This window comes from Oncorhynchus tshawytscha, linkage group LG08, assembly GCF_018296145.1.
Source record: "Oncorhynchus tshawytscha isolate Ot180627B linkage group LG08, Otsh_v2.0, whole genome shotgun sequence".
Taxonomy (NCBI): domain Eukaryota; kingdom Metazoa; phylum Chordata; class Actinopteri; order Salmoniformes; family Salmonidae; genus Oncorhynchus; species Oncorhynchus tshawytscha.
Window position 1 is genome coordinate 60,355,727 of NC_056436.1, and position 26,871 is coordinate 60,382,597.

General features: G+C 44.8%; 1 protein-coding gene across 8 annotated transcripts in view; it reads right to left on the reverse strand.

The window, feature by feature from the left end:
* Window positions 1-26,871, reverse strand: part of LOC112256195 (disks large homolog 3) — a 128,489-nt gene that overhangs the window by 12,390 nt on the left and 89,228 nt on the right. For 3 of the 8 annotated variants that reach the window (XM_042325719.1, XM_042325717.1, XM_042325716.1), the window contains 3 exons: window positions 24,664-24,823; window positions 6,613-6,808; window positions 6,012-6,114 (listed from right to left, as the gene is read on the reverse strand). In XM_042325719.1, the coding sequence (XP_042181653.1) occupies window positions 6,012-6,114; window positions 6,613-6,808; window positions 24,664-24,823 (459 nt within the window). Of the gene's footprint in view, window positions 1-1,349; window positions 1,665-4,995; window positions 5,371-6,011; window positions 6,115-6,612; window positions 6,809-10,720; window positions 11,225-24,663; window positions 24,824-26,871 lie in introns of those variants that run through there. The other 5 variants (XM_042325718.1, XM_042325722.1, XM_042325723.1 and 2 more) reach the window with 5 other exon arrangements.

The following is a 26,871-nucleotide window of genomic DNA, read 5'->3' on the forward strand; positions in this document are numbered from 1 at the left end:
ACCACAAGTTGTTAATCATGAGACATACACCTCTGTCCTTCTTACCAGAGAGATGTTTGTTTCTGTTGGTGTGATGCGTGAAGAAACCGGGTGGCTGAACCGACTCTGACAACATATCCCGAGTGAGCCATGTTTCCGGAGAATGTTACAATCTCCGATGTCTCTCTGGAAGGCAACTTGTGCCCAAATTTTGTCCACCTTGTTGTCTAGAGACTGGAAATTGGCAAGTAATATGCTGGGAAGCGGTGGATGGTATGCTCGCCTTCTAAGTCTGACCAGGAGGCCGCTCCGTCTGCCTCTCCTGCGCCGACAATGTTGTTTTGGGTCAGCCTCTGCGATTAGATCCAATGTCCAGGGGAGGTCTGAACAAAATATCCGCTTCGGGACAGTCGTATTCCTGGTCGTAATGTTGGTAAGTTGACGTCGCTCTTATATCCAATAGTTCTTCCTGGCTGTATGTATGTAATAACACTTAAGATTTTCTGGGCTAACAATGTAAGAAATACATTTTAAAAAACAAATTACTGCATAGTTTCCTAAGGACTTGAAGCGAGGCTACGATCTTGCTTTATGAAGTGAAGTGAACCCAGTCGACTACTAGCGTCTCCTGGACATTGAATGTGTGGTTCAGCACTCGGGTGAGAGTGGTGGTTCAGTAGCGGCTCTTTTCAGCCTGATTAATTACCTCAGGACCAGATGGAGCTTCATCATGTCTCTTCCTCACACATCCACTAATATCTCCTGCCAGGTCATTGATTATGCAGATTAATTAAGTAGGTTCAACATGGAACTCAAACAAGATTTTTTCCAAAGGAAGCTAGCCACTCCAACACATTTGAAAGCCAGTCCAACCCGTTTGAATGGATGACCATTTGTCATGGTGTATAAATCCACTGCTTCCTGATACATGAATCCACCTAAGCCTCCTCATTAAACATGCACTCAACAAGATGAAAACCAACAGACACTGATCGAAAAATAAGTACTCGTGACGAGAACCAAGTAAACGTCAGAACCACAATGGTGTTAGTGGAGTGCCGCAACCAACGTTTGTATCTGGAGTCCTCACCACATGAGATAAGGCACGATAAAGCAAATACACGTGAAAGCAAAACATTGATTCCAACAGTATTGTGTCAGAGGTTCCACATTGACAGTAACATACTGGACAAGATGCCATTCATTCCATTGAGTGATAACCTACCACATACCATTGCCTCTGAAGCCACCACTATCGACAAACTAAGGGACATTCAGTATGTGTCAACTTCAAAAAGGTTATACTTTTAGAACAGAGTTGCTTGTTGTGCAATGAGTCTGACTCCCATCCCTGTAAGGGTTTCACTCACCTTAGAAATCAGTCGGCTGGATGGAAACACTTTCCAATATGAGAATGATTTCTGATCAATGTCCAGATACCGTGCACGGCAATATTCTAAAGGTAGCCTAACCTCAGAAACAACCTTTCCTCTAACGATGATTTAGGCTACTCCAGTGTCTCCATAAATAAACCCTGTCAGATGTGAAAAAAAGGTAATTCTCTCTGGCAGTAGGTCCCCAGCCTCAACTCTACCCCCAGTCGAAACCCGAAGTAGAGAGGATTCAAAGCAAACAGAAACCACTCCCGAGGCATGATGTGTAGTCTCCGCCCTGCTCCCGCTCTCTGGCTGCAGCTTAACGATACAGGAGGATGGCACAGCAAGGTGAGGTAACCCGACACCACCACCTGCCCGCCTGCCTGTAACTAGGGGCAACGCCCGGGCACTATCAGGAGCCACAGAGCAGCCTATGCGGAAGCAGCCAGGCAGACTAGTCCACTTGGCTCTCAGACAAGGGAGGAGAGAAAAAGGAACACTGCCGTAAGCAAGGATATAAGAGGACAAGAGGGACAAGAAAAAAGACTGAAGAAGAGACCCAGACATTAGTGTCCTATTTCCAAGAATATCAACACACCACATCGTTAGTCAACGCTCCCCAGAGCAATGGAGAAGAGAGTGTAGTGGGTGGGGGTGGTGGGGCCCTCACTCCTAAAGGTCTGTAAGCAGCGCTATATCCATTGTCAGTCGTCCCTACAGTCCTAACCACCAGAGAGAGAGACTGAGGGGCAGGACCACCCTGCAGCCCCCCTCCAGCTGCCAGGCTCCACAGGGAACACATGTAACAACAGAGGAAACAGCTGTAGTCTGCAGTCAGCCTGGCTTTCAGAGGGGATTGAAGCACCGCAACCTGATATGGAGCAGAGTCCATAACCATGTCCCAAACACCATAACCAAGTCAAAACAGAACAACGACAATCTTCAAATCTACACTACCAAAAAGCACAAACTCTTATCGGAATAAGTACGATAGGAGACTACATTTTGGAATGATCCCTAAGGAAGAAGTACAGGGAGACGAACAGAAACTGGGTCATTTCTGCATCTCGCCATCTCCTACTGCTTGTCCTTATTAGCTGTACTGTCTTTTATTTTTTTGTCCGGGGGTGCTGCCTGCTCCAGTCTTGATCCTGTTATGAAACAGCCCGGGCATGTGTTTGTAATATAAGTTTACAGTGCTATGTTCTCTGGGTTAGTCTAGGTTGGGACTACTTTTCCCAGTGCTATAACATGAACATGTAAACCTGGGCTACCCTCATCAGTGTAATGAGTTGCTGGGGTTGACATTTAGCCTTGTCTTGTCGCTGTGAAACCCCAGGGATAAGGTCTACTGTAATTCTACCCCAGTGACAGAGGGGGGGCATGAGAGTACACTATGCACCTCTCCATTCCGCTCAATGAACTCAATGTTACGATTGAGAGTTAGAGTGACATTTGGTGGCAGTCCAGTAAGTATGAAAGGGTGCAGTCTCTACTCTCTGCTGTGAGTTCAGCTCATGTATTCTTCAGTGCTGGCCTTCCATCAGAGGTCTGTGGAGTGGACGGCCAGGCTCCTGCCCCTGAGAGAGAGGAGTCCAGGCAGTGAGCCCAGCATGAAGCAGCATTTACACTCCACTTACTCCTGACTGACTGAGTGACTGTCCTCTACAACAGGCCGGGTCCCTCCTCTGAATAGACCCAGGCTAAGGACATGTCATGTCTGAGCTCAGGACGCCAGCTGAGTTATTGGCCACAGATCTTAGTGCACTCTTGACTCATCCGTCTAGGTCTGGTTAAATATTGCCAGCGCTAGACTTTAACAGACACTGATCAGATTGTCCTGAAGGACACAACAGTAGACAGGCACGATACTACAAAAGCCACTGTTGTATTGACTTGAGGCATTTTATAAAACAAGAGTTCACTCTGGCAAATACAACATTATTTCAAGATATTGTTTGACCCCTGTAGATCAAACATTTAACAGACTGGCAACATTTACTATGGTAGATGGGTGTCTTTTTACAGTAGATAATTAATGATGCCACTTTACTGTTCTTGTGCTTGGAGGCACATCAGCCTAGCGGGCCTGGGCCACTAGCCCAACTGGTTCCAGAGCCAGAATCCAACTCTGATTCAATGAGCTTTTCTGGCCTCTATTACCTGACCTTCCTTCCCACAGAAATGCCAGACCCGTGGAGAGTAATTAAACCATCCTTGATCCAGGTTGATGTTTGTGTTTTATTGGAGGTATCCGGAATATGGGAGAGAACAAGCTACAACTTAAGACTCCTACATTCCTGTCATAGTCCAAGCTGAGAGGAGAGCTGAGACCTAAAGCTCATATCCTTTCAATTGTTGTTACAGCATGTGCATGCATACCAGATTCTACTTCTAAAGAATGTCATATTTACCTATGATCTGCCCTTTATGCTTTTGTTATTAGGCTGTGTTCATCTGTTACCTGCATATGAGAATTGTTCTATGACAATGTATAAACTGCCTTCATTTTTCTGGACCCCAGGCAGAGTAGATGCTGCTTTGGCAGCAGCTAATGGGGATCCATAATAAATACAAATACATCCGAACTGCCAGAATGACAATATCAAATCCTTCTGACTCATTCATTGCTTTAGGCAGAAAAAAATGTGTAAACATTATGTCAACGTGACCGGATGAGACATGTAAATGGTCAAGCCTCACCCTGACATATCAATCAGGTGGTTGAAAATGTTTGTTTCCTGATGACGTCACTTCCTGAAATGACAGGAAATGTCCACGCACCTGCTCCATTCTGGTCAGGGCTATAAGGATGCAGCGAATGTCAAAGTGAGGTCAAAAGTCGCATGTTACAGTCGCGTCCGGAGAATTCTTGCGTTTTCATTAACGCTAAACGAATTATCATAACCGGCTACGAGAAGCACTTCTGACATTAGCTGCACCCCATCTACTCAAAACTCTCCACTCTGACCACACCTCTGTGTCCACCTGTTTGTTATCTAATGAGGCATTTCTTATCGCTAAATCAATAAGAACACTGACAAGAGTAACGTTAGATTGCTAACAATCTACGTTGGACAGTAATTTACTAACTCGTCCACTATAATGCAACATTTATAACTAACGTTACCTAGCTAATAAACCTTTAGCGAACCCCTGACATATTAAGGTTGAATACTAACGTTAACACGCTAGTTAGCTAGATAACGTCAAATCATTTGACTAACGTTACCGTAGCTAGCTAATTTACCTAACTGCATTTGGTGGAAACTGGCGAGCTATGGGCACATAACTAATATAGCTAGTTAGCTACAAATACAATCTAGTTTATAGATAATTCCAAACGGATCCTAGCATTTGGTTCAACTAAGAAGAGTTTACCAAACGGCGCAAACAGGAGCTAATCCACGGCGCAGGTTTAGCTTGGTGGCAAGATAATACTTTGTGTTTGCCCCGTAACTTGGTTGTACAACAACAGAAACCCCTATAATGACAAGTTACTGTCGTTAACCGACCCCAAAAGCTTAAGTGCCGACACAAATGTTACAGTGAATGTTCCTGATTCCACTGTATTCTCTCCACCCTCTTTCCTGTAAATGGGAGCGCGCGGGACAACAATTGCTCCAGTTGATTTCCTCACCTCTGTTCAGTGCAATGCTGTGTTACTTCGCAGCCCGTGGAATCTGATCCTAACATCCAGCCGACTGTGAATTCATGCCCATCCCCCATGCACATTTGTGTGTAGCTGAAGAAGTTCAACAGTTCCTCCACCTTTCCTTTCTTCGCTTCTCCCTAGTATATCCTCGCGCACGCTCTGTAACTATGTTCGCGCCCCTCTGCCTGCCCTCACTCCAGTTTGTTTTGTTTCCGTTTTCCTTCCCTAGTACAGTGACCGCCGAGACGGATACACTGTACACGGAGGATTGGACTTGAAACAGTGGAAAGAAGGACAACAGCCAGTCCTTCGGTTGCCCGCGGTGCAGTTGGCTCTACACTTCAGCCTGGCTGTACAGCGAATGTATCAATGTAAGCGGAGCCCCTGAACATGAATCCCGGCACAATCAGCCAATCACAAGACGCTCTGTAGCCTACTGTCCTCATTTGCGAACCAGACTATCTTCAAGATAACTAAGACAGACCAGGTAAGGGCTTGTATGTTACCAGACGAAGACAGCTTGGCTGTCCAAACGTTGGTTCTAAAATGATTTCATCTGAGCTCCTAGAGTGTGAGGCTTCTCCTTTTCTTTTTCAATGTGTGCATGTAGCCTAGCCTACACCACTGCAGTAGTTTAAATATTTGGGATATTTACATGTCACATGGTTCTGAAAGATTGTTTTTGCTTTATTGTAAATATTTACATTAGTAGGTCTACACTTCAAAGTAAAAAATACAGATACTGTAGAGGCTGGTTCGCTTAACTAGATCACCTGTGTACCCCTCATCTAGTGCAGTCCTCTGTAAGACTGAGATGATTATTCAGCACATCTGTTACACAACATAAAGATCAAGATAAAGAATGAGCTGTTTGTGCAGTTGCTCAGCAGCCCCCTTACTACACATAAAGAGACCTTTAGTTGCTTTGGATGACAGCAACTAAAATGTAAAGTGTGTGGGGTAGGTAGGTTTGGGTTGAGAAAGAGCGGAGAAACTCCTACCTTCTGGTCGGTACTGGGCGATGATGGTGACCGTCTGGCCGGCCCTCTTCAGCGCTGCAGCTGCCTGCTCGTGGGTGGCATTCCGCAGGTTCACCCCATTCACCTGAGACACACAGCAGAGGGCAGAACCTCAACCATGGAGCCTTGATTGACAAGTCAATGGACCAACCAGCACTGTTCCTCACAGAGCTATTGAGTCAACAAAGGAATAAGACTACCTGGCACTGACATAAGGATGTGGAGGAGAGCCTCATCCTGTTTATCCTCTCCTGGATCACCTTTTGGTTCATATTTTTGGTTTAAATGAGAGCTGTGACCTTGACTGGAAGATGGTCCAATGGTCTCTTTGGTTTACTTTGATTTCATGCTGCCCAACTTATCATGTTTATCCTGTTACCACTTTGGGTCTACTCCTCTCTCCATTGTTATTGTCTATTGGCAAAGGCAAGTCTTCGATGGTAAATCTTTAGTGCTAAAACACCTTAAATGCACTAATACTGTATACGGTATGCAACTTGCTATACATTTTAAAGCAATGTGTAAACCCTGCCACAGGTTGGCTGGCTGGTTAGTTAGTTGCCAGGACCGGTAAGCCACTGACCGAGAGGATGCGGTCTCCCCTTCTGAGCTCTCCGCTCAGGTCTGCTGGTCCTCCGGCCAGGATGAAGGAGACAAAAATGCCCTCTCCATCCTCGCCGCCCACGATGTTGAAGCCCAGCCCCGTGGAGCCCTTGTGCAGCAGCACCTTCCGCGGCTCCCTGCCAAACAGAGCAACAGCGTCAGGGCGCGGGCCGGGACTGGGAGAACAGGAGAGAGGCAGAGACAGACAGAAAGAGGGAGAGAAGTGTTTAGTTTATTAATTCGACCGTAAAAAAAAAAAAAGAACACAACTTGATGCACATCATGGAGGATAACACACAGTCTGGGACTTATTACAATGTGGTCCTCTTGAGACAAGATGGCTAGGCAAGATCGGACACGGATGAACACAATATGACAGCGAGATAATAAAACATACAAACAAAGAAGAAAATCTATCTCATCATTGCAGTTACATCGTAGGGTACATTCATATGGGCACAGAAGACAAAACTACTTTTTACTTTATTTTTAAAGCTGCCCAGAGAGGATGTTATTTTTATGGGCAGCGGCAACTCAGTTCACTCGGAGGCCCCAATATACAAGAAAGTATCTTTCCCAGCATTACTCCTGAACCTGTAGAAGCACACATAAGCAACATCTGATCTGGTGCTGTGATTGTGTGCATCCCTAACATGGGGAAAGTAGTCATTCAGATATCTGGGAACAGAACCATAAATCCTCCTGTAAACCAGACCTATGTCTAATCTGGGACAACCTCATTAAACCAGACCCAGTCTAATCTGGGACACCCTAATTAAACCAGACCCAGCCTAATCTGGGACACCCTTATTAAACCAGACCCCATCTAATCTGGGACACCCTGATTAAACCAGACCCAATCTCATCTGGGACACCCTCATTAAACCAGACCCAGTCTAATCTGGGACACCCTGTGACGATTGTCCTCCTCTGACGAAGAGGTGTAGTAGGAATGATCGGAGGACCAATGCGCAGCGTGGTAAGTGTCCATATAGTTCAATAAGAATAATGAACACTGAACAAAACAATAAACGACAACGTGAAATAACAAAACCGAAACAGTTCCGTGTGGAACAAATACTGACACGGAAAATAATCACCCACAACTCAAAAGTGAAACCAGGCTACCTAAGTATGGTTCTCAATCAGGGACAATGATTGACAGCTGCCTCTGATTGAGAACCATACCAGGCCAAACACAGAAATCCCAAAACATAGAAAAGGGAACATAGACAACCCACTCAACTCACACCCTGACCATACTAAAAGAAAGACATAACAACAGAACTAAGGTCAGAACGTGACACACCCTCATTAAACCAGACCTTCATTAAACCACTCCCTAATTAAACAAGACCCAGTCTAATCTGGGACACCCTGATTAAACCAGACCCAATCTAATCTGGGACACCGTGATTAAACCAGACCCAGTCTAATATGGGACACCCTAGCCTGAACAGGCAGCCAGTTGATTCCTGAAAGCAGCCTCTGCCTATGTGAGTACATGGACTCACCTTAAATACTACCCTGATCAGTGTATTCTGGGCTATCTGGAACTTCCCCTTCAGAAGCTTAGATAAGCCTCCAAACCAGGAAGTGCTAGCAATGTCTAAATGGTATTGAATAAGGGCAGTGTCTAGCACTCTCATGGAGTCCTTATCAAGAAGCTTGGACATTTTAGCCAGAAACTTGGTCCTGGCATTAACCTTCCCTAGCACTTTAGTGGCTATGGTCACAACCCCCAAGCCTCCATTAAGGATGCACCCCAGGTAGCTAACAGAGGTTTTAGTGGTAGTAGGTTTTAGTAGTGGAAAGTGAGGGAGAGAATGAGAAGAGAGAAAGAGGGGGAGAGAGTGGGAAAGAGGGAAGGAAGAGAGAAAGATAGAAGGGGAGACGGAGCTAGTTTAGGAACAGCCCACACCAACATCTGTTTACATGGCGCCAACTTGTATTCTGGAAAAGGTGACACATCTCTCATTTTGAAGTAAATGTTTCAAAGTAAATAATTTCATATACCTTTGCAGGAAAGAAAATCCTAGCATATAAATGAGTAATAAACATCATTCCACAAACGGAACCAAAAAATGTGAAAAAGGAAATGAAATACTTAGACGGCACTCTCACGGGTTGACCTACACTGGCAATAGGCATGTAAGAAGAACATGTGGTGATTATGATCAGACTTCACCTCGAACAATGCTTTGAGTTTCAAGGGACAACTGGGCCCACCAAGACAGGCTGTCTTTGCATGAACAATTTGCCCCCTTGGGCACTGTTCCGTCTCACGCTCATGTGCTCACACACACACACAATGAGCAGCCCCACGCTTGACTGCTCCTGCTGCAGCTCTGTTTTAGCTTTAGCCGCTGTGAGTCATCATCAGGCAGGCTGAATTCCAGACTGTGTCGGACTGAGGATCTTGAAGAGGCTAAACCACTGCTAGGGACCATCAAAAACCTTCTGAGAACATGCCTCAGATATAAGGCAAAGACACACTTTGCAGAGGCTCTGGAAGCTTACACAGACACACACACAGTCGCCCCTCTCAGCAGAGCCCTCCCCATGGTTCCCATTAGTGGTCTTCACTCCCAGTACTCAGCCTGCGGTCCACAAGAACAATTCCTACTCAATCCCTAATGGCTTTGCTCTAAGTTGCTGAAGAGACTCTTTTTACATCAATGGGGGCCAAGACTGCATACAGTATATACTTTCCTAGCATTAGTCTTAGGGCCTGACTGAAAACAACCCTGATTGTTTCAGTAAAACATGTGAAGAGGCATGGTAAGTTTTAAATGGTTTCACAAAGGTTGATTAACATTAATAAAAGGTACTTAGACTGAAGAGCAATGATTGAGTGGTACTTACATAAATACCTCACATTGATCTAAAACCCACATCAGCACATTCTGGATTGTTACAAGAGGGTTGGAACCAAAATTATTTTCTAATTGTTTGTTTCGAACAGAAACCCTTATTTTTTATGTTCCATTCCAGTCTTCCAACCAGAAAATAAAGTTCTGAACTGGTTCGAACTGCTTCCTTTGCATTATTTTTTAACCTGTGAAATCTACATTTTTACAAAATAGCTCATTAATTTACTTGACCCATTAGTACAGATAGAGAAGCTTGCTATGGAACGTATAAGCTACAGTAGTTGTTTGCATGTTTGATTGGTCAGATAAGTAAAGGTGCGAGATGCGACTGAAATTTCACTGATGGGGAGGAAGCGAGAGAGAGGGGTAGACATGGAGGGGGCTTGGCTTGAAGCGCTGAACATAATGACATGATTTGAAATGCGTTTAGGCTATTACTAGTATTGTAACTTCACCAAATTACAGAATTATATACTAGACATTAGGAATATTTCGGGTAACAAAAAATAACATTATTAACCAGTTCTGTTCCAGAACACTAGAGATCACTTTCGTTTCCGGTTCCGTTTCTGTTCCTCCCCCAAAAATGCTGTTATTTTTAGCTTTTTAGTTCTGTTCCCTGAACCGGTTACTACCCCTGGTTACAATACCCTCCAAATATAATGCATTTCCTCTATTGAGAGTCCCTTAATTTAAGTTCATGCCCATGGCCTCAACCTAGAGCATACTGTATGACTAAAGCCTATTTGGCAGTGAAAGCCTGATGAACAATAGTAGCAGTGCAGTAGGTCTGGGTCTGAATAAGGCAGTCTTTTTCAAATGACTGCATTAGGTTTGTTCCCACATGGGAGGGTGAGTCAGAGATTCATTAAGCCCATACTGACCACATAAACACACTCCTCTTTTGGTCATCCATCCACAATTCTGCTTAGCAGTGGCTCTTTTCTATATATCTTTCTAAAGGATGAATACCTTTTTGAAAAACGACATAACACTTACATACACAATTGAGTAACAGACATGAGTATAGCACATGAGAAATTATCTTTAAAAGACTTCATAAAATAGCAGCAAGCAGCAAAACAAGAGGACCGTTGTACCCCCCCCCACACACACAAAAAAAAGCGGACCAGGAAGTGTTTGATCATCCAGCTCTGTGCTCATTCTGAAAAGTCCCTCCCATTCCAACTCAGACACCCGCATCACCATGGTTACCTGAGGTTCCTATGTTTGCTCCTGATTGACAGTCGCTTCCTCAGCCGCCCGGGGTGAGCTCTCACAAACGACATGGAGGAGGAGATGTTCACCGTGAACATGGCGGCTACTGACTGTGGCACATTATTACTCAAACCCCAGGCATTATTACTTTAACTCCAGGGAGAAGTTAGCTATCCCTCTAACACTGCTCTCTATCTCTCCCTTGCTGGTGAGAGGAGCTCTGGTTGAGTCTCGCTGTGTACCGACGGAATCGCAGGCTGTTGTGTGATGGGAAACAGCTCCACTTTGGCCTGTCAAAATCTACATCTCATCATCAGCAACAGGACAAGACTTAACCCTCACCCGCCCACACAGAGCAGACCAGAGACATCTCTAAAGAACAGAACCACATCCTACAGGAAACATCCATGGAAGGTTCCCCCGTGCCAAGCTTCCTCCTCACGTCGCCCAGGCTTCCCTTGAGTGGCTCAGAGGGCTGTGTGTCACAGCAAAAGGTGACGGGAGTGGGATGTTGTCGGGAGGACCTCCAGACTACATGCTGTCCCTCATCGCTTATCTGACGGTGGTGTCCTGGGCCAGCCCACCCAGACGCAGCAACAGCACACCAGCATTCCTGTCCATCAGCCCAGCGCTCTGGAGATTAGGCAGACAGTCTCCCAGCAGCTCCCTGCTAATTTGTGATAGAATAAACAAGCTGAGGAAGTCGTGAACTTAACTTACAAACTCCTGACATCACATCCTCAAAGAATTGATTACAGTCAGGACCCGGAAATAACATAGAGGCCCAAAGTTGTCTTTCAGTAAAACAGCAGGATACAACTCAGGAGAAAATGTGAATAACCAAAGTGACAAGGAGCTTTGCTAAAGTTATTTGAGTGTTGGTGCTCTCTAAGTAAAGGTGTGAGTTTGTTTTGTGTGCCAGCACACGTGTGTATGGAATCCTGATAACAGAAAAAAAGGCTTAGGCAGTGAATTCCAAAGGTCATGAACACAGGGATCAAGCACTCCCTCCCCATCATATGACCTCCTCCCCCCTCGTCTTGTCATCCACGGCAGGAATGTAAACAGTTATGGTGCTGTAAAACCTTTACTCTCTATGCCTGTCTACGGGCCTCTCTCTCCCGTTCACCCTGTCTCTCTCCTTCTCTTTTGTTGTCTCTCTCTCTTTGCCTCACTCACTCTCTATATATATCCCTGCCCCAGCCATCCTCTTCCCCTCAATGTTTTGGCTGAGGCTGTGAGGCTGAGGCAGCTCAGTCCTAATGCTCTGAATGGAGATGTGGGGTTCAGCAGGTCGTGCCTCCCCAGTGCTGTGCTGCTCTGCTGCTCTGCTCTGGCAGTCTCCCTCTCCTCAGCCCAGTAATTGGCTCTGTTTGGCTGATTAATAGTGGACACTGTGGACCGCCATTTTCCATGAACACAGAGAGACCAAGTCTCAGTGGAAAACATTAGCTCCCTCTCTTTCTCTCTGGCAGGATCACAAGCCTGTTGCGTGCAGGGCTGGCGTGTACAGATGTAAGAAAGACTGCTCTCTCGTCCCTCTTTTAGTTCTCCCCTTCACATTCTCCAGTGGATTGTACCACTACTTCCTCCCACTCTCTTTCTATTTCATTCGAATTCAGTGGTGTTCAAACTTCTTCAGCGGGGACCCCCTTTTTTCCGCCAGAAGTTCTGGGTACCCCATTTTTCCCCAAGGAATTTCTTGCGACCCCCCCAAATCTAATGACAACAACGACAACAAATACATCTCAATTAATAACATTTTCATCCCTTATCAAAATGAGAAAAATAATTAAATACATTTACTCAATATCGTTGTATCTTTCAAATTATCTTTCTCAAAAACATTTATATTGTCCTATACAATAATCTGTACTCTTAATTTTTTGTTCAAAAATAAATAAATAAAAAACATTTTGGCAACCCCACTGCAGTAGTGGGGCCGCGTCCCTGAATTTGAATACCACTGTTCTAATTTGACATGGAAAAGAAAGTCCTCACTGCTTAGGCAACAGACGGTTAAATATATTTCAAGCCTCTCAGAGCAGCTAAGAATAAACCAGACGCAATGAATGATTAACAGTTTAGACTCACTCTGGAGTACAACTGAACAATTTTTATTTTTTTATTTACAAGGAACAATGATGACTTTTTTCTAACCTTCCAGCTGTCTCTGTCCAGACTCACTCCAATCTGTGCTATGAATGGTTTCCAGTGGCCATTGAAGACCCTGCTGCTAATGTGTATAAATCCCTGTGATCCTCTCTAAAAGCTTATCGGGTCAAAGGTTGATCAGAATCCCAAGTGAAGAACAATGTCAAGTCACTGATTAGCTCACCTGCTGCAGGCTCTGTAGATTCCTGTTGTGTTTACAGTAGCTAGTCTCTGGGAAAACAGTCCTGGCCCATAGCATTCTTTTCTCTGATAGTGCCCAGTTACACGGTTTAGGTGGCAGTATTGGTCAGCTGAGACAAACACACACGAGCTGTTCACGAGGTCTCATTTAAAAAAATATATTGTATCTCAACGAGGATTAATTCACCTGGATTAATAAAGCTCACATAGCCTATAGCAGGGCTCCAACCCTGTTCCTGGAGCGCTACCGTCCTGTAGGTTTTCACTCCAACCCTAATCTAGCACACCTGATTCTAATAATTAGCTTTTTGCAGACTGAATCAGGTTAGTTACTACTGGGGTTGTAGTGAAAACCTACAGGAGGGTAGCTCTCCAGGAACAGGGTTGGAGAGCCCTTGCCTACAGAAACCAAAGTGATACAGTCATGGCCAAAAGTTTTGAGAATGACACAAATATGAATTTTCACAAAGTTTGCTGCTTCAGTGACTTTAGATATTTTTGTCAGATGTTACTATGGAATACTGAAGTATAATTACAAGCATTTCATAAGTGTCAAAGGCTTTAATTGACAATTACATGAAGTTGATGCAAAGAGTCAATATTTGCAGTGTTGACCCTTCTTTTTCAAGACCTCTGCAATCCACCCTGGCATGCTGCCAATTAACTTCTGGGCCACATCCTGACTGATGGCAGCCCATTCTTGCATAATCAATGCTTGGAGTTTGTCAGAATTTGTGGGTTTTAGTTTGTCCATCCGTCTCTTGAGGATTGACCACAAGTTCTCAATGGGATTAAGGTCTGGGGAGTTTCCTGGCCATGGACCCAAAATATCAATGTTTTGTTCCCCGAGCCACTTAGTTATCACCTTTGCCTTATGGCAAGGTGCTCCATCATGCTGGAAAAGGCATTGTTCGTCACCAAACTATTCCCGAATGGTTGAGAGAAGTTGCTCTCAGAGGATGTGTTGGTGCCATTCTTTATTGATGGCTGTGATCTTAGGAAAAATTGTGAGTGAGCCCACTCCCTTGGCTGAAAAGCAACCCCACACATGAATGGTCTCAGGATGCTTTACTGTTGGCATGACACAGGACTGTTGTGTCATACCAACAGGACTGGACTGACAGGACTGACCTTGTCTTCTCCGGACAAGCTTTTTTCCAGATGCCCCAAACAATCGTAAAGGAGAGAAAGGAGACATCAGAGAAAATCACTTTACCCCAGTCCTCAGCAGTCCAATCCCTGTACCTTTTGCAGAATATCAGTCTGTCCCTGATGTTTTTCCTGGAGAGAAGTGGCTTCTTTGCTGCCCCTCTTGACCCCAGGCCATCCTCCAAAAGTCTTCGCCTCACTGTGCTTGCAGATGCACTCACACCTGCCTGCTGCCATTCCTGAGCAAGCTCTGTACTGGTGGTGCCATGATCCCGCAGCTGAATCAACTTTAGTAGACGGTCCTGGCACTTGCTGGACTTTCTTGGGCTCCCTGAAGCCTTCTTCACAACAATTGAACTGCTCTCCTTGAAGTTCTTGATGATCTGATAAATGGTTGATTTAGGTGCAATCTTACAGGCAGCAATATCCTTGCCTGTGAAGCCCTTTGATGACGGCACGTGCTTCCTTGCAGGTAACCATGGTAGACAGAGGAAGAACAATGATTCCAAGAACCACCCTCCTTTTGAAGCGTCCAGTCTGTTATTCGAACTCAATCAGCATGACAGAGTGATCTCCAGCCTTGTCCTCGTCAACACTCACACCTGTTTTAAAGAGAGAATCACTGACATGATGTCAGCTGGTCCTTTTGTGGCAGGGCTGAAATGCAGTGGAAATGTTTTTTGGGTATTCACTTTGCAATTAATTGCAATTCATCTGATCACTCTTCATAACATTCTGGAGTATATGCAAATTGCCATCATACAAACGGAGGCAGCAGACTTTGTGAAAATTAATATTTGTGTCATTGTCAAAACTTTTGGCCACGACTGTATATTAAGATCTCTGCGTATGATTCCAGTGAGCTAGTAGTGTCATATGGAGAGGGGAATGGATCTGTGAGGTGACTGTCTGTAGCACCACTGAGGGCGACGCATTGCGGCACGGATGGGAACAGGGCCGACGATACCGGCCCTCTCTCTCTGACTCACCCTCACACCAGTGGAGGCTGATGAGGGGAGGACTGTCACACCCTGACCTTAGAGAGACTTTTTTATTCTCTATATGGTTCGGTCAGGGTGTGACTTGGGTGGGCAAATCTATGTTTCTATTTCTTTGTTGGTCTAGTATGGTTCCCAATCAGAGGCAGCTGTGTATCGTTGTCTCTGATTGGGGATCATACTTAGGCAGCCCTTTTTCCCACCTTAGATTGTGGGATCTGGTTTTTGTGTAGCTGCCTGTGAGCAGCCTATAACGTCACGTTATGTTTTCTTCTGTTTTGTTTGATGAGTTTCATATTTATTGAACGTGGAATTCTACGCATGCTGCGCCTTGGTCCAATCATTGAAACGAGCATGACAGAAGATCCCACCACCAAGTGACCAAGCAGCGTGCCCAGGAGTGGAGGACATCCTGGACCTGGGAGGAGGTAATGGCAGGGGACAAGACCCTGCCATGGAAGCAGGCGGAGGCTGCGAGAGAGGAACGGCGACGAGACCAGGAATCAAGGAAACGACGGAAGCCCGAGAGGCAGCCTCCAAATTTTTGGGGGTGACACACGGGATGGCGAGCGGAGCAAAGGTGGGAACAAGACCCAACTCCCTGTAATTACGATGAGGAGTTGGCCACAGTTCAGATACCATGTTTTCCGTTTCTGCGCACCGTGCCTCCAGTGCGCACCCTTAGCCCAGTGCGTTCTGTGCCTGCTTTCCGTACTTGCCGTGCTAAGGTGAGCATCTGTCCAGGACGGATTGTGCCGGCTCAGCGGTCCTGGCCTCCAGCGTCTCCTCAGCCCAAGATTTCCTTCGCCAGATCTACGCACGGTATCCCCAGTTCGCCAGCACAACCCACTGCGGCCTGTGCCAGCTCCCCCCACTTTCCGTGCTACAGGGGGTATTAAGCCAGGACGCGTTGTGCCAACTCTACACTCCAGACCTCCAGTGCGCCTCCACGGTCTAGGAAATCCTGTGCCAGCTCTATGTCTTCAGGCCTCCAGTGTGCCTCCAGAGCCCGGTACGTCCTGTGCCTGCCCCCCGCACCAGGCCTCCAGTGCGCCTCCAGAGCCCGGTACGTCCTGTGCCTGTGCCACGCACCAGGCCTCCAGTGCGCCTTCAGAGCCCGGTACGCCCTGTGCCTGCCCCACGCATCAGGCCTCCAGCGAGGGCTCCCAGTCAGGAGCCTCCAGCGAGGGTTCCCAGGCAGGAGCCTCCAGCGAGGGTCTCCAGTCCTGACCTTAGAGAGACTTTTTTATTCTCTATTTGGTTAGGTCAGGGTGTGACTTGGGTGGGCAAATCTATGTTTCTATTTCTTTGTTGGCCTAGTATGGTTCCCAATCTGTTTTGTTTGGTGAGTTTCATATTTATTAAGCATGTGGAATTCTACGCACGCTGCGCCTTGGTCCAATCATTCAAACGAGTGTGACAAGGACGGCTCATAATAATGGCTGTGTTGGATGTATTTGATACCATTCCACTTATTCTGCTCCAGCCATTATCAAGAGCCCGCCCTCCCCAATTGAGGTGCCACCAACTTCCTGTGCCGCCACTTTACACAAGAATTCTCAAACTTCAACAAACCCTGAGAATATAACCCTATGGAAATCCTCCTGGGCTGCAGAGAGGTCTCTCTCCTATCTGACAGCAGGGAATCTGGATTGTTCTGGACGTTGATCTACTCTGACTGGACTAGAAGTCTGTTGGCATGATGTCTTCCATGACAACGTCCCTCTATTTAGGTTTGAAGCAGACGTGACATACTGCAGAGACCCTGGAAAACAGAGCAGGTCCATGGATGCGTTTGTAGACCATGTGTGTTGATTTATGTGTTGTCTGGGTGGGTATGCATGTATAAGTTGCATCGTGAGGGAGCCTACAGGAACGTGTGTGTCTATGAGTCAGCACATTATGAGGGAATGTCTGAGTAGATCAGTGTGTTTGATTGGTGCTGGCAGTGTGGGCTGCCTGTTTGAGGGGTGGAGGGGGGTGGTGGACCTGGGTGCCATGGCCTGGTTTTCCCAGAGTGCAGATGAATCATGACAGCTGCAGGAATGTCCGGCGTCTGCCGCTCCTCATTTGCTGCCCTGTGCCGGATCAGCCTCTCATTTCCCAGTACATTTATGGTAAGACCACGGCCCAGTGTTTATATTTACATAAGGACAGCAGCAGGCAAAACATTCCTGTGCTGCAGAGCTGCGTGTGTGTGTGTGTGTGTGTGTGTGTGTGTGTGTGTGTGTGTGTGTGTGTGTGTGTGATGACAGCCTCCAGTTACCCCTCCTCCCAATACTGTGTTCACTTTACCCCCACAGTCTACCTACAGCAAGACCTCACAAAGACAGTGGCATGCACCCAGCAGCATAAAGGCCTCCATGATGACATTGTGATTGATAAGGGAAGTGCAGACAGTGGAGTGGACATGCAACATTAATATACACTGGAGTGTACAAAACATTAAGGACACCTGCTCCTTCATTTATATTTGAGTCATTTAGCAGATGCTCTTATCCATAGTGACTTACAGTAGTGAGTGCATACGTTTGACATACTTTTTTGTACTGGTCCCCAATGGGAATCGAACCCACAACCCTGGCGCTGTAACCGAGCCACGCGGGACACCCCAGTATATTTCCATGACATAGCCTGACCAGGTGATTCCAGGTGATAGCTATGATCCCTTATTGATGTCACTTGTTAAATCCACTTTAATCGGTATAGATAAGGGGAGGAGACAGGTTAAAAAATGATTTTTAAGCCTTGAGACAATTGAGACATTGATTGTGTATGTATGCTAGTCAGAGGGTGACTGGGCAAGACAAAAGATTTAAGTGCCTTTGAACAGGGTATGGTAGTAGGTGCCAGGAGCACCGCTTGTGTCACGAACTGCAACGCGGCTGGGTTTTTCACTCTCAACAGTATCCCGTGTGTATCAAAAATGGTCCACCACCCAAAGGACATCCAGCCAACTTGACACAACTGTGGGAAGCACTGGAGTCAACATGGGCCAGCATCCCTGTGGAACGCTTTCGACACCTTGTAGAGTCCATGCCCCGACGAATTGAGGCAAAAGGGGGTGAAACTCAATATTAGAAAGGTGTTCCTAATGTTTTGTACACTCAGTGTATGACAACACATAAAACAAATCAACTAAACAGACACAGAGACAGGTAGATGACTTAAAATACACAATCATAAACCACACAGACACAAACTAAAATTCTATCCATATATCCACTGTAGAGGTTTTCATTAGGGCAGCTAGGACAATGACAGTGGCTTGGCTGGGGACTCAGCTCTGGGTTAAACTCAGCTCCTGACAGATGGGATTGAGCAGCATGTGGGAGCGAGCGGCTCTGTCAGTCATACTCCTGTGGAGACGTGTGTCTCTGTGAAGGGCAGGTAGGACTCTCTCATCTTTAACTCTCAGTTAGTCGACTCTGCCTCGACCTCGCCTCAGGACTGGAGGGATGTTACTGTTTCTAATTCATATACATGATCAGTTTGATGACTCATTACATGTATTTAACACTATTAGCACGTAGTATTTTCACTCTTAATTAACGTGAAATGGTATTTATGAACATTTGCAATAATTGAATGGAGGTTAGAATGGAAGTCTCCTCTCTAAACAAAACAATCAATCAAATGTATTTATAATACATTTTAACATCAGCAGAGTGCTTATACAGAAACCCAACTTAAAACCCCAAAGAGCAAGCTTTGCAGATGTAAAAGCACAGTGGTCAGGAAAACCTCCCTAGAAGAGCAGGAACCTAGGAAGAAACCCAAAGAGAATCCATGCTCTGAGGGGTGGCCAGTCTTCTTCTAGCTGTGCCCGGTGGAGATTAACATGGCCATTAAGGCCAGAACGTTCTTCAAGATATTCAAACATTCATAGATGACCAGCAGGGTCAAATAATAATCACAGTGGTTCTAGATGGTTCAACAGGTCAGCACCTCAGGAATAAATGTCAGTTGGCTTTTCATAGCTGAGCATTCAGAGGTCGAGAGAGAGAGAGAGAAAGAATTTACCAAAAAAACAGAGCAAACTAGAACGCTATTTGGCCCTAAACAGAGAGTACTTGGTGTCAGAATACCTGACCACAGTGACTGATGCAAAATTAAGGAAATCTTTGACTATGTACTCAGTGAGCATAGCCTTGCTATTCAGAAAGGTCGCAGATGGCAGACCTGGCTCTCAAGAGAAGACATGCTATGTGCACACTGCCCACAAAATGAGGTGGAAACTGAGCTGCCAAATGTATGACCATATTAGAGACACATATTTCCCTCAGATTACATAGACCCACAAAGAATTCGAAAACAAATCTAATTTTGATAAACTCCCATATCTATTGGGTGAAATACCACAGTGTGCCATCACAGCAGCAAGATTTGTGACCTGTTGCCACAAGAAAAGGGCTACTAGTGAAGAACAAACACCATTGTAAATACAACCTATATTTATGTTTATTTATTTTCCCTTTTGTACTTGAACTATTTGCACATCATTACAATACTGTATAAATACATAATATGGCATTTGAAATGTCTTTATTCTTTTGGAACTTTTGTATGTGTAATATTTACTGTACATTTTTTATTGTTTATTTAACTTTTGTTTATTATCTATTTCACTTGCTTTGGCAATGTACAGTGCCTTGTAAAAGTATTCCAATTTTGTTGCATTACAACCTGTAATTTAAATTGATTTTTATTTAGATTTAATGTAATGGACATACAGAAAATAGTCCAAATTGGTGAAGTGAAATTTAAAAAAAAAAAACCTGTTTAAAACAAACAAAACAAAAATACGGAAAAGTGGCGCGTGCATATTTATTCACACACTTTGTTATGAAGCCCCTAAATAAGATCTGGTGCAACCAATTACCTTCAGAAGTCACACAATTAGTTAAATAAAGCCCACCTTTGTGCAATCTAAGTATCAACTGATCTGTCACATGATCTCAGTATATATACACCTGTTCTGAATGGCTCCAGAGTCTGCAACACCACTAAGCAAGGGGCACCACCAAGCAAGCAGCACCATGAAGACCATGGAGCTCTCCAAACAGGTCAGGGACAAAGTTGTGGAGAAGTACAGTACAGGTTGGGTTATAAAAAAATCGTAAACTTTGAACATCCCACGGAGCACCATTAAATCCATTATTAAAAAATGGCAAGAATATGGCACCACAACAAACCTGCCAAGAGAGGGCCGCCCACCAAAACTCACGGATCAGGCAAGGAGGGAATTAATCAGAGAGGCAACAAAGAGACCAAAGATAACCCTGAAGGAGCTGCAAAGCTCCACAGCGGAGATTGGAGTATCTGGCCATAGGACCAATTTAAGCCGTCCACTCCACAGAGCTGGGCTTTACGGAAGAGTGTCCAGAAAAAAGCCATTGCTTAAAGAAAAGAATAAGCAAACACGTTTGGTGTTCGCGAAAAGGCATGTGGGAGACTCCCCAAACATAAGGAAAAAGGTACTCTGGTCAGATGAGACTAAAATGTAGCTTTTTGGCCATCAAGGAAAATGCTATGTCTGGTGCAAATCTAACACCTCTCATCACCCCGAGAACACTATCCCCATAAAGTATGGTGGTGGCAGCATCATGTTGTGGGGATGTTTTTCATCAGCAGGGACTGTGAAACTGGTCATAATTTAAGGAATAATGTATTTTTTTATTTTTTTTATTTTATCTTTATTTAACTAGGCAAGTCAGTTAAGAACAAATTCTTATTTTCAATGACGGCATAGGAACAGTGGGTTAACTGCATGTTCAGGGGCAGAACGACAGATTTGTACCTTGTCAGCTCTGGGATTTGAACTTGCAACCTTCCGGTCACTAGTTCAACGCTCTAAGCACTAGGCTGCCGCTGGCCCTAAATACAGGGACATTTTTGAGGGAAACCTGTTTCAGTCTTCCAGAGATTAGAGACTGGGACGGAGGTTCACCATCCAACAGGACAATGACCCTAAGCATACTGCTAGAGCAACGCTTGAGTGGTTTAAGGGGAAACATTTAAATGCCTTGGAATGGCCTAGTCAAAGCCCAGACCTCAATCCAATTGAGAATCTGTGGTATGACTTAAAGATTGCCGTACACCAGCAGAACCCATCCAACTTGAAGGAGCTGGGGCAGTTTTGCCTTGAAGAATGGCCATTGGGCAAAAGTCCCAATTGCTTGATGTGCCAAGCTTATAGAGACATACTCCAAGAGACTTTCAGCTGTAATTGCTGCAAAAGGTGTCTCTACAAAGTATTGACTTTGGGGGGGTGAATAGATATGCACGCTCAAGTTTTCTGTTTTTTTTGTCTTATTTCTTGTTTGTTTCACAATAAAACATATTTTTTATCTTCAAAGTGGTAGGCATGTTGTGTAAATCAAATGATACAACCCCCCAAAAAATCTATTTTAATTCCAGGTTGTAAGGCAACAAAATAGGAAAAATGCCAAGGGGGGTGAAAACTGTCGCAAGCCACTGTACACATGTGTTTCCCATGCCAATAAAGCCCTTAAATTGAAATTGAATTGAATAGAACATTGAATTGAATTGAGAGAGACTGTAGTGTGTCTGTGTAGGGAAAACAATGTTTAATATGTTAACTCTAGAAATACAAATCTAGATGTGTCGATGGAGAGGATAAAACGAACATCAGTGGAAAACGTTCACACTTTGATGTTAGACAGGTAGTCAAAGCAGATAATTTTCTAAGCCACTCTGGTTACCGTCATTACATTAGGGCAGTGACACATAGCCCGGTAAAGAATTTTATAGATGTAAACTGTGAGTATGACCACCAACATAACAAGCATGAGCTGACATGGACATGGAGAGGTAAGACATGTATAGACTGTTACAGACAGACAGACAGACAGATTCTAAGTGGCTATCTATCACAGATGAGACACAGATCAGATCTGACACAGATGAGAGGCCCTGCCTTACAAGGGAGCTCTGTCAACTCAGACAGCACTCTTTCCTCCTTTTCCCTCCCTCCTTCCCTATCTCTTCATTCTGCCATCTCTCCTCCTCTGGTCTCAAAAGTGCAGCCACGTGCAGATGTGGTGTAGGGGGTGAAGGCAGGGCCATAGCTAATACACAGGATAAATACACAGGACAATACACAGGACAATACACAGAACAAATACACAGGACAATACACAGTACAAATACACATGACAATACACAGGACAAATACACAGGAGAAATACAGATATGTACGTGCACATTCATAGCAACTATTACACACAAACATTGTAGAACTGCACGCCCACACGCACCGTACAGTCATTGCCACGCACATCCCACATACATGCACACATGCTCACTTAAGCACACACACAATAGCTTGCGTATTAAGGTGACTCTGCGCCTCTGGGGCTTTCAAATCAAGCTAAGTGAATGATGTTTCACTGTTTGGCCAAGAGGTCATAAGGCAGAATGAGGGAGTATGGGATGGGCTTCTTTGAGGTATTTGGGGTTTCTTTGAGGTATTTGGGCTATACAGTGCCACCTCAGACAGAACTGAACCCTCCTTGCACAGCTAGTCAACCTGAGACAAACACATTGCCACACCGTTGAGAGTCCCACTTAACTACATCTATCTACATACAGTGCCTTCAGAACGTATTCAGACCCCTTGACTTTTTCACCATTTTGTTACATTACAGCCTTATTAAAAAATTGATTCAATTGTTGTTATCTTTCGAATCAATCTACACACAATACCCCATAATCACAAAGCAATTTTTTTTTAAATTATTTGCTAATGTATTAGACCCTTTACTCAGTACTTTGTTGAAGCACCTTTGGCAGCGATTACAGTCTCTAGTCTTTTTGGGTATGACGCTACAAGCTTGGCACACCAGTATTTAGGGAGTTTCTCCCATTCTTCACTGCAGAACCTCTCAAGCTCTGTCAGGTTGGATGGGGAGGGTAATTGCACAGCTATTTTCAGGTATCTCCAGAGATGTTCAATCGGGTTCAAGTCCGGGCTCTGGCTGGGCTACTCAAGGACATTCAGAGACTTGACCATAAGCCAGTCCTGCATTGTTTTGGCTGTGTGCTTAGGGTCGTTGTACTGTTGGAAGGTGAATCTTTGCTCCAGTCTAAGGCCCTGAGCACTCTGGAGCAGGTTTTAAGGATCTCTCTGTACTTTATTCCGTTCATCTTTGCCTTCATCCTGACTAGTCTCCCTGAAAAACATCCCCACAGCATGATGCTGCCACCGCCATGCTTCATCGTCGGGATGGTGCCAGATTTCCTCCAGACATGACGCTTGGCATTCAGGCCAAAGAGTTCAATCTTGGTTTCATCATACCAGATAATCTTGTGTCTCATGGTCTGAGAGTCTTTAGGTGCCTTTTGGCAAACTCCAAGTTGGCTGTCGTGCATTTTACTGAGGAGTGGCTTCTGTCTGGCCACTCTACCATAAAGGCCTAATTGTTGGAGTGTTGCTGGAAGGTTCTCCCATCTCCACAGAGGAACTCTGGAGCTTTGTCAGAGTAACCATCGGGTTCTTGGTCACCTCCTTGACCAAGGACCTTCTCCCCGGATTGCTCAGTTTGGCCAGGCGGCCAGCTCTAGGAAGTCTTGGTGGTTCCAAACTTCTTCCATTTAAGAATGATGGAGGTCACTGTGTTCTTGGGGACCTTCAATGCTGCATACATTTGTTGATACCCTTCCCCAGATCTGTGCCTTGACATAATCCTGTCTCTGAGCTCTATGGACAAATTCCTTCAACCTCATGGCTTGGCTTTTGCTCTGACATGCATTGTCAACTGTGGTACCTTATATAGACAGGTGTGTGCCTTTCCAAATCATGTCCAATCAATTGAATTTACCAAAAATGGACTCCAATCAAGTTGTAGAAAAAGGTCAAGGATACTCAATGCACCTGAGCTCAATTCCGAGTCTCAGAGCAAAGGGTTTGAATACTTATGTAAATAAGGTACTTTTGTTTTTTGTTTTTAACACATTTGCAAACAAATCTAAAAAACATGGTTCACTGTCATTATGGGGTATTGTGTATAGATTGAGATTTAAAAAATAACATTTTAGAATAAGGCTGTACCGTAAAATTTTTTGAAAATGTCAAGGGGATACTTTCCGAAGGCACTGTGCTTATCACCAAAGAAAGCCACAACACCAACACCAACCTGGAATGCCAGGTAAAGCAACGGTCATCACACCAAAATCAAATAAGGAATATTCTAAAGTTCACGACAAAAAGCCTTTTACTGCTCTCTCTGATGGCTCTGTTTTGTCATGAGAAAGTGACTAACCCTAGATTGTAAAAAATACTATTAAACCTACATTCACATGGTGAAAACAATATAATACATTTTTGCTTGAATTTTACATTATATCATTCTGTAAAAAGATGAATGTGCTGTACAAGAATGAGATAATAAGAAAACATGCAAAAATGGTACTGACCTGGTGAAGTCTTCCTCCCCCAGCATGTGACGGGGGTCTGGGGAGTACCTGGAGGGCGTGACCTGGGGGGGCTGACTGTAGACGGGCTTGGGCTCCATAGCTCCCATGTAGGCCATGCCTGAGTTGTGGCTGACGTGGTTGTCCACCATGGTGGGGAAGGCTGGAGGGAGGGCGGGGAGGGCCAGACCAGTAGATGGAAAGGAGGGATGATTAAAACAGTGGTCCACTGAAGGCCTGCCAGGACGGATCAACTCATACCACTATCATACATGTGACGATGCCTGTTTATGGCCCATAAAATACAGTATTCTCTCTACATTAGATTAGTCAATGTGGGTAGTGTCTATACCTGAGTCCCCAGATTTACATTCCATCATGGGGGGCTACAGTACTTATAACCCATGGGGGGCTACAGGACTTACAACCCATGGGGGGCTACAGTACTTATAACTCATGGCTTTAAAAAGCAACTATAGATCATCTGACTATACTGTAGAACACAAGTGTCAATATCATTCCACGGAGCGCCGAGTGTCTGTGGGTTTTCGCTCCTCCCTTGTGCTTGATGGATGAATTAAGGTCACGAATTAGTAAGGAACTCCCCACACCTGGTTGTCTGGGTTTAATTGAAAGGAAAAAACAAAAACCTGCAGACACTAGGCCCTCCATGGAATGAGTTTGACACCCCTGCTGTAGACAAGACTGTCAGAGCTGCTTTAAGTCAGTATGAAGGGCTTGCCCAAACCATGGCAACCATACATACTAAACAACAACCTACTATGCATTCGGAAAGTTTTCAGACCCGTTGACCGTTTCCTCATTTTATTACATTACAGCCTATTCTAAATTATTATTTTTTTAATCCTCATCAATCTACACACAATAGCGCATAATGACAAAGCAAAAACAGTTTTACATTTTTTTTTTAGCAAATGTATTCAAAATAAAAAACAGAATAACCTTATTTACATAAGTATTCAGACACTTTGCTATGCGACTCGAAATTGAGCTCAGGTGCATCTTGTTTCCATTGATCATCCTTGAGATGTTTCAACAACATGATTAGAGTCCACCTGTGGTAAATTAAATTGATTGAACGTGATTTGGAAAGGCACACACCTGTCTGTATAAAGTACCACAGTTGACAGTGCATGTCAGAGCAAAACCAAGCCATAAGGTCGAAGGAATTTGTCCATAGAGCTCAGAGACAGGATTGTGTCGAGGCACAGATCTGGGAAGGGTATCAAAAAATGTATACAACATTGGAGGTCCCCAAGAACACAGTGGCCTCCATCATTCTTAAATGGAAGAAGTTTGGAACCACCAAGACTCTTCCTAGAGCTGGCCGCCCGGCCAAACTGAGCAATCAGGGGAGAAAGGCCTTTTTCAGGGAGGTGACCAAGAACCCAATGGTAACTCTGACAGAGCTCCAGAGTTCCTCTGTGGAGGTGGGAGAACCTTACAGAAGGACAATCATCTCTGCAGCACTCCACCAATCAGGCCTTTATGGTAGAGGGGCCAGACGGAAGCCACTCCTCAGTAAAATGCACATGACAGCCCACTTGGAGTTTGCCAAAAGGCACCTAAAGACTCTCAGACCATAAGACACAAGATTCTCTTTGGCCCGAATGCCAAGTGTCACGTCTGTAGGAAACCTGGCACCATTCCTACCGTGAAGCATGGTGGTGGAAGAATCATGCTGTGGGAATAATTTTTCAGGCGGAAGTTACTGGGAGACTAGTCAGGATCGAGGGAAAGATGAACGGAGCAAAGTACAGAGAGATCCTTGATGAAAACCTGCTCCAGTGCACTCATGATCTCAGACTGGGGCGAAGGTTCACCTTCCAACAGGACAATGACCCTAAGCTAACAGCCAAGACAACGCAGCAGTGGCTTCGGGACAAGTCTCTGAATGTCCTTGAGTAGCCCAGCCAAAGCCTGGACTTGAACCCGATCGAACATCTCTGGAGAGACCTGAAAATAGCTGTGCCGCGACGCTCCCCATCCACCTGACAGCCTGAGAGGATCTGAAGAGAAGAATGTGAGAAACTACCCAAATACAGGTGTGCTAAGCTTGTAGCGTCATACCCAAGAAGAGGCTGCAATCGCTGCCAAAGGTGCTTCAACAAAGTACTGAGTAAAGGGTCTGAGTACTTATATAAATGTAATATTTCTGTTTTTTTTTTAAATAAACTGTATATAAATTTG